Source organism: Rhea pennata, chromosome 13, assembly GCF_028389875.1.
Source record: "Rhea pennata isolate bPtePen1 chromosome 13, bPtePen1.pri, whole genome shotgun sequence".
Taxonomy (NCBI): Eukaryota; Metazoa; Chordata; class Aves; order Rheiformes; family Rheidae; genus Rhea; species Rhea pennata.
This window is the reverse complement of record NC_084675.1, coordinates 5,525,362-5,535,922: the sequence shown is the minus strand read 5'-3', so window position 1 is coordinate 5,535,922 and position 10,561 is coordinate 5,525,362. Positions and strand designations below refer to the sequence as shown.

The following is a 10,561-nucleotide window of genomic DNA, read 5'->3' as shown; positions in this document are numbered from 1 at the left end:
GCAAGCTGCGTGCCTTGCGAGCCTTACGTGATTTTGCCCCCCTCTTGGAAAAAGCCCCCTTTGCACTTAAACTCTTGCTACATGTGGGGCGGCTTTTTAAACTCGATCTATACAAACATATTTATTAAGCGCGATGGGAAGTGGGGGGTAGCCTTTTTTTTTTTTTTTTTTTTTTTTTTTAATCCAGGCACCCAACCCCATGCCTCAGATGTCTGGCTGCTTTTCTTAAGTGCAATCATCTATAATTGAGCAAAAAAAAAAAAAAAAAAAAAAAAAAAAGCCATACGTGGAAATGTGTGTGTGAGAAGGTGCATCTTGAAGCAGGGTTTAGTTACAATCGATCTGGGGGGAAAATATTGCCTATGGTTCAAAAATAAGGAGCGACTATGTCCTTCTCTCAGTTCGGATACCCCTACAGCACCACTTCACAGGTAAGGCGAGTGAGCAGCACTCACTTTTGTTCAGATTCTGCTGCTGCTGTCCAGATGTCTTGTTCCCCCTCCTTTTTTTTTTTTTCTTCCCTTTCCCTTACTTAGAGTCTTTTTAAAAGGGCACATCTGGAGCCTTTTTTTAAAAAAATGTGCGTGTGTGTTTATGTCTCGTTTGTGTTGTGTTAGGCTTAAACAAATAACTCTCAGTTTGCACAGCAAAGGCGTTTAGAAAACCGGTAATTCTCTTCCCTCCCCCCCCCCCTTCACCGTTCAGTTTTAAGTGCAACAAACAAACAAATAAATCCGTCAGCGCTGGGTGCCGCCGCGCCGCACCGCACCGCAGGGCTGCACTGCTGCGCCGCGGGGCTGGGGCGGCGCGGCGAGCTGCTCGCCCCGGCTCCGGCTCCGGCTCCGGCGCGGCTCCGGCTCCCGCGCCGCTGCCCCCGGCAGCCTTTAAATCATTCCTTCGGCCGCGTCGCGCTTGAGCTGCCGGTTCTGCGGAACCGCTCTGTGCCGTCCCCCGTCCCCGTCCCCGTCCCCCACTCCCGGGACGGTCCTTTTCCTGGATTTTATTAGGATCTGTCGGGTTTCGTTTTCTTCCCCCATACGATTTCCGAGGGACACCCCCCCACACGCACGCACAGACCCCCTGTTTTAACTAAGTCGTCACTGTGCCGTGCTTCGAGTCACAGTTTATTTTAGTGCGGGTATTTATACGCCGTAATCATTGCAAGATTTGCTTGGGAAGCTGGCTGTCCCCTGAAACTTGCTGAAATCAAACGCCTTGCCTTGCGTTAGCTGACAGACATACTGCTGTGCCTATTGTCAAGTTAAGTGTAATCGCAACTTCTTGCCGTTAAATCGATGCAAATGGGGATGGGGGGGAGCCGCACAGAGCTGCTGCTGCTTTCGCGAGCGCTTGCTTCCCCCGAGCTCTGCCCGCCGGGCGAGTCGCGCCCGCTCCCCAGGGGCGCCGCTGCCCGGAGCGCGGCTTCCCGCGCCCCGCGCCGCGCTCAGCGCTCAGCGCCGCGCCGCTCTCCCGGCAGCTCCTGGTGCCCGCCAGCCCCGGCGCCGCCTGCTGCGAGCCGCCGCCGCGCTCCGCGCCCGCCGCCTCGCCGGGCCCCGCCGCCGCCGCCGCCCCGCTCTGCTGCCCCCCGTACGAGAACCGGCTGCTGGCCGCCACCCGCGGCGAGCTCAATGCGGCGCTCGGCGTGTACGGCGCGCCCTACGCGGCCGCGCAGGGCTACGCCGGCTGCCTGCCCTACGGTGCCGACCCCGCCGCTCTCTACCCCTCGCTGGTGAGTACCGGGCGGCCCGGGTCGGCCCTGCGGGGCACCCCCGGGAGGGGGTACCGGCGGCAACAGGCTGCCGACACGGCTGCGGCAGCGGGGCTCGCCCCGGGCACGGGCAGCACGGGCGCAGGGGCAGGGCAGGCCCAGGCCGGCCGGGGACGCTCCGCAGAGCCCCCGCCGCTGAATGCCGGGCGCGGGGGGCTCCGCACCCGCCCTCGCGGCGCCCAGCGCTGCCGCTTCCCTTGCAGACCCCGCAGTACGACATGAAGGAGGGCACGGGCGCCCTGCCCTCGGGGATCGCGCAGCCGCCTGCCTACTACTCCTACGAGCACTCCCTGGGGCAGTACCAGTACGACAGGTGAGGGCCGTGCGGCGCGGCGGCCGGGCGCTCGCCGCGCTGGCCCGGGGAGCGCCGGGGCCCGGCGGCCGCAGCCCAAGCGCGGGCGGCGAGCGCAGCCGAGCAAGGGCGCCGGGCGGCCGGGCCGGGCGCCGCCGCGCTGCCTGCGCGGGGCGGGGGCGCGCGGCGGGGCCCGGCGGGGCGCGCTGCCCTCCGCGCTCGCTGCCAGCCCCCTTCGGCCCTCTTCCGCGGCAGGTACGGGACAGTGGATTTCAGCGGTTCGGCCAGGCGCAAAAATGCAACGCGAGAGACGACCAGCACGCTCAAGACCTGGCTGTACGAGCACCGCAAAAACCCCTACCCCACCAAGGGCGAGAAGATCATGCTGGCCATCATCACCAAAATGACCCTGACTCAAGTGTCCACTTGGTTTGCTAACGCCAGACGGAGGCTCAAGAAGGAGAACAAAATGACCTGGTCTCCCAAGAACAAAGCGGGGGAAGAGAGGAAAGAAGAAAACAAAAGGGGCGAGGAGGAGTGTGGCATCGCGAGCGAAGGCAGAGGTAGGCGGGAGGAGGACGGGCGCTTCGAAGTAACTCCAAGTAGGAGGCAAGTGCGGGGCACCCCCGGCTTCAGGGCACTGCCTGACCTAACGCCTGCCGCCCCCTCCTCCCCGCTGTGCTTTTAAGCAGAGCACAGGAGCTGCAAGGAGGACACGGAGCTGCGGCTCAGCGACCTGGACGACCTGGAGGAGGAGGAGGAGGAGGAGGAAGAGGAGGTGGCAAGGAAGGGCCGCAGGAGCTCCCCGCAACAGAGCGCGCTGTCCGAGGCGCCGCCCGGCCCCTTCCGCGCCTTCGCCGCCGCGCCGCCGCCGCCCTACGCGCCCGCAGAGAAGCCGCGCATCTGGTCGCCGGCGCGCACGGCGGGCGCGGAGGGGCTGGTGGCGGCGCGCACCGGCGGCCCGCGGCCCGCCCGCGCCCAGCCCTGCCACCTCGCCGCAGGAGCGCAAGGTGCCCGCGGGCGCGCCGCGGGGGGAGCGGGGCGCGCAGCCGAGCCGTGCCTCCCCGCGCACGTCCCTCCGCGGGCAAGCGCGCCTCTGCGCCGCCCGGAGCCGGCGGGCCGCGGGCCGCGGCAGAGGCGCGCGCCCCCCTCCGCCCCCGGGCTGCCGCCGCCGGCTGGCTGCTGCCTCCGCTGCGGCTTGGCAGCGTCCCCCCCCCCCGGGCCTGACACCGCGGTAACTGCCCCGCCGGTGCCAGCTGCCGTGTGTCTGCGCGCAGGCTGCGGGAGGAGCGCGGAGGGCGGCGCGGGAGGCGGCGAGCTGGGCGAGGGCTGCCTGGACAGGCTGCGGACGGCTTTCCGGCCCGTGCTCAGGAGGTGAGGTAGGTGCCCGCCGCGGGCCGCCCGCGCTCAGCGGCGCGCTCTCCGCGCCCCTCGCAGCCGGGCCGCCCGCGCAGCGCCCCGCCGGGAGCGCGCCGCGGCCGGGCGCGCCCCCTGCACGGGACCCCGTAGTTGGCACAAGTTTGCAGAGCAGAGCTCCCTGCGCACCTCCGCCCGCGCCGGCCTGGCCGGCCCGCCGAGAACCGAGCTCCTCCCGTGTCATGTGGTACATGCCAGTGATTAACGTCTTCACCAAAAAGACTTTAAAAGACTTTCTTTTTTTTTGTGCCCGCATCGTGTCTTTTTTCCTCCTTCCAAACCTGCCAGTGACTGTCCCGCCTCTGCTGCAGTGTTTGTACGTTATTGTCCTGTGTCGCTGTGAGGGGACAGCAAGAGGAGCACCGCCTAAGCGAAGAGTGCAAACTGCAGGGCCCTCTCCTTTCTGCCACTGTACAAAGACATCGCGGAAAGTACTTTTACGAGTCTCTAATCAAAAGGGAGCAGGCGAGCGCGGTGCGGCCGGGGCGCGGAGCGGAGCGGGGGGCACGGAAAAGAGCAGCGCGGCGCTCCGCGAGCCGGCGGGAAAGGGAAACCGCCTCTCTGCATTCTTTCTGTTTAATTAAAAGTGTCATCAAACACTTTCTGTTCAGACTAATAAACCAAGCAGAGACGAGGAAAGAATGTTTCTTTGTTCCCTGTTTCTAGAAGCAGTGGCAATAATTTAAATTAATAACTGTGGTAATTAAGAGGTCATCTATAGATCAACCCGATACCTGCTCTTTCCAAGTTCACCAAGGTCAACGTTTACATTAAGTCATTTGTGGTCCATAAAGTCCAATGAATCCTGCCTTAATAAATCAGGGAAATCAAGCCTCAACACCGAGTAGGCTGCTGCATGTTCACCGAAGGCTGCTAAGACAAGTGGGTCGGCGACCGAGGCAGGCGACGCGGGGCCGCGCCGCCGAGTCGCACCTTGCAGCGCGGGGTGCGGAGGCGAGAGCAGGATAGGGCCCCGGGGAGCGGGGCTTTAGCGGCCGGGAGCCGGGCGGGCTGCAGGCGCGGCCGCTTGGGAAAGGCGCCGCCGGAACGGCAGCCTGCTGCAGTGACCCGCAGCTTAGAGCGGGGGAAATTAAGCTGCGAAAAGATAAACATTATTTCAAGTCGGATTTGAAGGATTAGGGCTTGTAATAAAGAGCATTAGGCCCTTTCGGAGGGTTCTTGCAAGGCGACTTCTCCGCCCTCCTCTCCCACCAGCGGGGACAGGTACGATCGGCGGCGGGAGCGGGAGCGCAGGGCCCGCACGGCCCCGCACGGCCCCGGCCCTCCCCGCGCACAGGCCCCGGCGCCCCCGGTTCGCCCAGGAGCGACGGCGAAGGGACCCTGGGGTCCTGCCACCGCCACGTTTCCCCCAGTTAGGGAGGCGGGTGCTGGCTCTTTCTGAGGCAGGCACGAAGCTTACGTAACCTCTGGGGAGTTTTAGGACTTTTTCTTTCCCCCTTTACTCCCCTTTTATTAAAGGTCAAGCGAGCGAAATGCAGATTATCCCGCCCGCCCAGGGCTCCCCTGCAATCTGTCACGCCGACAAGATATGTATCGCAAATCGCTCAAAATATAATCTCCGGGGATCATATTCCGAATACTGTTTTGATTAAAAACCAGAGCGGGGATTGCTGCCGAGCGAGTGCGGCGCCCGGGTACCAGACCAAACTAACGGGCTCGCCCGGGCATCCCGGGAGAAAATTCGGCGCCTTCCACGCAGCCGGACTAAACCTGTTCGCGCCGTGCTCCAGCCGCGCTTCGCTCTGCGCCGAGCTTTCATGCCAACGAGCCCTGCGAAGCCGAGGAGGCCGCCGAGGCCGCGGGCCGCGCACGGCCCGCTGCCCCGGAGCAAAATCCGCGCAGGGGCCCTCGGCGTCCCGCGCAGGCGCCCGCGAACGGCGCGCCCGGCCCCGCCGCCCGGCTAGGAGCCTTCTCCCAGGGGCAGCGCGGTTAAGGCAGCGGCAGCGCCGCCGCCCCGGGCCCCCCGCTCCGCAAGGCGCTGCGGGCCGTTTTGCTCCTTTTCCCAGCGTGATCATGGGACGTTCAACACCGCGGCCGCCCCGCGGCGCTGCGCGGGCTGCGCGCCGCGCCCGAGCGTCCCGCCACTGCGCGCAGACGGGGCGCACACTCCAGCGCGCCCGCTCAAAGGCGGCGGCGGCGGCGCTGCCGGCCCGCGGCCCGCGCTAATGAACTCGCCGCGGTAATTACGGGCCCCGGGAGCCGCGATGAAAAGCCGCCTTTGTGCGGCCGAGACTGCGCGGCTCCGCCGGCGACCCCGGCACTTCCGCGGCCCCGCCGTGACCCGGCGGCGGCGGCGGCGGCGCAGCGCGGCGCCCCGCGGGGAGCGGCCGCGGGCTGCCCCGGCGGCGCCCCCGGCCCGGCCCGGCCCGGCCCCGGCCCGCTCCCGCGGTGCCGCTGCAGCGCGCTCCCCGCCCGCGCCGCCCAGCGCGAGGCTCGTCCGCAAGCGGAGCCGCCGGCCCGCAGGCTGCGCTCCGCGTACCCCGCGGAGACCTGACACGGCGCCTCGGGCTGCCGCCGGCTCCAGCGGCCGCGCCGGGAGCAAGGGAAGCGGCAAGAGCTGCGGCAGGAAACGCTCCTGCCCTCCCCGGCGCCCCCGCGCCGCCCGCCAGCACCCCCACAGCGCTCTTCCCCCACTCATCCGCCCAGACGAGGTACCACAAGCAGGGAGACACCCCGTCAAGGGGGCAGAATTTTGATGAAATGCGAGTTTTCCTCTTTCTGCATTAAATGGGCAATATTTAGGACCCTGCAATAGCAAAACACTCAGCAATCCTACTTCAAACATGGCTAGAGCACAAGTTTTATCAGCGTGTGGCTACTGAGAAGGTTATAAAGCAACAGAGTGGAGCAATTAGTTCAAAATGATCTTAAAAGCAGTGAAAGTAGATCTCCGGGCCAGGTGTCATTTCCAGATCAAAGCATCTGTTTGGGGAAAATCATTTTTTGCCATTGTGTTATTTGCTGCATTTTTTTTAACCTACTGTTCATCTGAAAATAAATTACAGGCCAGAACAGGTGGATAACATTGTGGAATTATTTAATGATTTATTTAATCTGGATTCTTTTTCAATCTACTTAGCAAAATGAGTCCTTTTTTTTAGCCTGAATCCAAAAGCTGGGTTTTTCATCTAAAAAAGAAAAAAATACCCTAATACATGGCTCTGCTGACACGAAGGTGTACTCTTAGCCACTGTTAACAACACGTAGCTAAGTTTTGGCCTGCTGAAAGGCCTGCGGGGAAAGCTGAAGAAGAAAATGGAGCAGAAGCTTCTCATTTTCATTGCCATCTTCCTAATGCTTTAGATGTTATCTGCCCTTCTTGGTACAGTGCTTGGGTAATAAAATAACTGATCACAGGATGCAATCACTGTCCCTTCAATCTCAATAGATGCAGATTTAAGAACTATAAAGACGACTGCTATCTGGATCTCCCTTTCATTAAAACAGCTTTGTGTACCAGTTCAAAGAGGTTTTACGTAATTCCCTTGGACGGCAGAGCGTTCCTACGGGGTCCTGGTCCGTCTGGGACGCCCGTGCTGCAGAGCGTCGCTGCACCTCTCGCCAGCCCGCGCCGGCTCCGTGCGGGGCCCCGGGCAGCTGCTGCAGCTGTGCCGTTCTGCTTTTGAGCCTTGTGACAGTAGGTGTCCTTTCAAATTACGCCCGCTGCTTTCCACACTGAACAGTCGAGCCTGATACCCTAAAAAGAAGCCATGCCTTCAGAGTGCTGTCACGATAAAAGCTGGAAGTGTTAACTAGGAACAGAAGCCTTCCCGGCAGCAATGGCAAGACTTGCTGTACGCCCAGGTAACGCTACTGAATCCCTGAAATGTTGTTAGATCTAACAATTTAATTCAAATCCAAATAAAACAATGAGATGCTTTCTTTCCCACTACAGCTGGACAGCAGTGAAGCTTGAGTGGAAGAGAGGCTTCTGCTGCAGAAACCTATGAATCCAGAGATGTGAAATGGGCTAGGGAGCAGTTATTCTGGAGACACTAACCCAAGGCTCACATAGCGATCCTGCTTCTCCCAGAGCAGACCTCAGAAACGAGCCTTCCCTTTCTGAGTAGATGCATGGTTTTCCTAAGGAGGTATTATTGCAAATACCTCCTGCAAATAATTTCAGGCAAAATTATTGCTCAGTAACTGAGACATGAATTTCTGATATTCACATTCTGTTGGAATACGATATTTAAAGGAAAAGATACTCTCCAGGCCTGTAACATGTTAGAGTTCATGGAAAAACTGCCTGTATGGCTGGATCTGGCTCTCTGGTCCCACCTGAGCGATAACGCAGATGTGCAGAGTGACAGGACCAGATAAAAGGCTCTTTCACATGGAGGAAAATCGGAGCTGACAGAAGGAGAGGAAGCCAAAGTTAGCACTGCTGCTGTGTTGCCCATGCATGTTCCCGGCCAGTATAACTTAAGGAACCAAACAAAGGTAAACTGGAGTTAAACTTGCTTTAAATCCATCAGACTCAGTATATGCACAAGCAAACCCATAGATGTATACATTCAAACTTCCACAGCTCTAACAGGGTGAGTTTGCCAACAAGGTTAATGCCGTGGCATCGCTGCATCCATGGCGAGGCACATTGCGAAGAATTTCTCCCTTATCATGATGAGCTCAGGGATTGAACTTGCCACCTCTACACACACGGACTGCCTGCGGGGGCAGAGAAGGGACATCACACTGCACAATTACCTGCCAGTATTTTTGCTGAAGGGCAGGTATTTTTGGCCACATGGCTCATTCAAAAAACTAGCCCTACGGGAAGTGGCCTCAGGAGTAAATGTGAAACCCATGAAAGCTTATGCCAGTGTTTCGCTACAAAGGTAACACGATGGTCGTAAGCCCACGAAATGAACAGCTACTGGGGCTCCCAGTGCCACAGCTGATCCCGCGGTTGCTCGCTGCCAGAAAAATCAAACATCTGCATCATTACGTTCCGATTTCCCCTACAAAAATACTGTGCACACAGTGGGCAGGTAATGGGTTAGGTACACAAAGAATTGGGCAAGAAGTAACTCTGAGTCAGCAGCCTGCTGTGGATTCGTGCTCCAGAGCTAAATCTTGTTTATCTGGCCATGTGCTTCCCAGTGCCGCAGTGGGAGGCTGTGATTTACGGCAGGCAGGTCTGACCAGGCCACCGCCACTGGCCGGCACAAGGACAAATGCTCTGCATGGGGCTGTGGGATCGCTCGCTGCTACCAGCGGTCAGGCCTCCCTCCTGACACCCGTGCGCGGTGTGAGCAACAGCCGCCGCTGCCTGGAGCTCGGCCGGGTGCATGGCTCTCCTCGCCGTGCATTGGGAGAGCCGCTTCCCGGGGGCGAGAAGTGGGTCGCTGCTGCACGCATGGGACAGCAGCACAAACAAAGCGCTTTTGAGCCGTGTCCTTGGCAGCACAGTCGTGAGCATATGAGGAGCCGACTCTGCTGCTATGGTGCTGTGCGGGTGGCAAACCACTCTGCCAGCCCATGAGCTGAGATCGGTGGCCACTGAAGCAGGATGACCAATTTTCCTGCTGCAGTGAACACGTGCCCAAAATGAACAGAAGCAGAAATCATTTCACTTGCGAAACACGTGCTATCCAGCCCCGACAAGGTACTGTATCCTGATGGTCATGTAACAGATACCACAACCAGCGGTGCTGGGCTAACGCACTGCTTTATATTTAGGAGGCCTCTCCTCTTTACGTACAGGAAGATCATTCTGCAGTGGCCCAAAGCCAACGAGGGAGGGAGCAAGGAGATTAATGAAGATCTTGAAGTAGTCTCTGTGGACCTCTGCAGTACAAAGAAAAGATCTGAAATGTGAATAGCCCATATCTCTAAGAAATTAAGTATCAAACCCCTCTCCCAGCAGCAGTTCTGCTGTCCAGCAGTCTCCTAAGCGTTGCTTGGTGACCTCCCAAAGAGGAGCCAAAACCATCACAGAGTAACCATGCGGTCAGATGATCATACAGATTCCTATTGCAAATCATCACCAGCAAACCAGATGTGCTTACACTTCTTCGACACTGGTGTTACTAGCCTGACTTCAGCAACAGAGAAGGAAAACTGTTTCTATGATGTTACCATTTCCCAGACAAAAAGGGATATCGCAACCCCCCTGCAGTGTGTTATCACCAGGTCTTTATTATGCTGGTGTTTCTGCACCAAACCCCGACACACCTTCACCTCTGTGACTACATGATCAAAAGCAGCAATATGCTACACGCAGGCACAACATCAGGGCATGTAAACCAATGGTACAAAAATCTCTCTGCTACCTCGCTTATAAAAATGAGCACCAGCACAAATGAAAACAGAAGGTCTCTCATGCCCCCGAAAAGGGACTTCACTGCTAAAGACAGTAGCCTCCATCTCTGATGAACGTGCAGCCACCTGCACTGATTTTTTCCTAGGTCTACATGAGCGGCAGCATCTAGCATGTCTCTGCAAAGGTCTGTCAGCTCAGGAGCAAGCAGCATTTACCAGTGCTGGAAATCAGATGTGATTTTAAAATCTTTAGCTGATATGGCACAGAAACAGATAAAGCTGAGGAGCTAAAGCACAGTTGGGAACTGAGAGCACACAATGGTACGTGAAGTTTAACACACACCAGAGTCAGGTCATGTCTATGAGGAAGAATAACTTATCAAACCAAATGTCAAACTATTTTGTTTAATCAGACACTCATATGCTTAATATTTCTGTGAACCTTCAGCAATCGGAGTACTTTACGTAACACAGTACCAGGCACCGTGGTCAAGGGAAAGGCAGCTTCTCCAGGCAGCATTTCCAGCCAGCTCACCAGCTGCAGCTGTATCCTTAGTGCATACATCTTCCTGGAGGCACTACAGTCGGGGCACATCTGCCTATCAGGGATTACAATTTACCTGTAGAAAATCAACTGCCAGTAAAACTCGCCAAGCGTCATGTGGAATTCAGAAACGTGACACAAGTGACTCTTCTCTCTGAACCTTCCCCAAAAGTATCAGCTTGCTCCAAGCATTCGGTGGCAGGACATTAACAAGGCTTTTCCTAGTCCTTCTCAGTTACAACAATAATATAACCTC

At 58.3% G+C, this 10,561-nt stretch overlaps 1 protein-coding gene across 1 annotated transcript in view; it reads left to right on the top strand.

Moving 5' to 3' along the window:
- The first annotated feature begins 386 nt into the window (after window positions 1–386).
- IRX6 (iroquois homeobox 6) overlaps window positions 387–10,561 on the top strand; it is a 28,590-nt gene continuing 18,415 nt past the window's right edge. Inside the window, exons 1-6 of the mRNA XM_062586850.1 lie at window positions 387–431; window positions 1,478–1,729; window positions 1,972–2,081; window positions 2,316–2,623; window positions 2,753–3,070; window positions 3,338–3,434. Coding sequence (XP_062442834.1) covers window positions 387–431; window positions 1,478–1,729; window positions 1,972–2,081; window positions 2,316–2,623; window positions 2,753–3,070; window positions 3,338–3,434 — 1,130 coding nt within the window. The remainder of the gene's footprint in view (window positions 432–1,477; window positions 1,730–1,971; window positions 2,082–2,315; window positions 2,624–2,752; window positions 3,071–3,337; window positions 3,435–10,561) is intronic.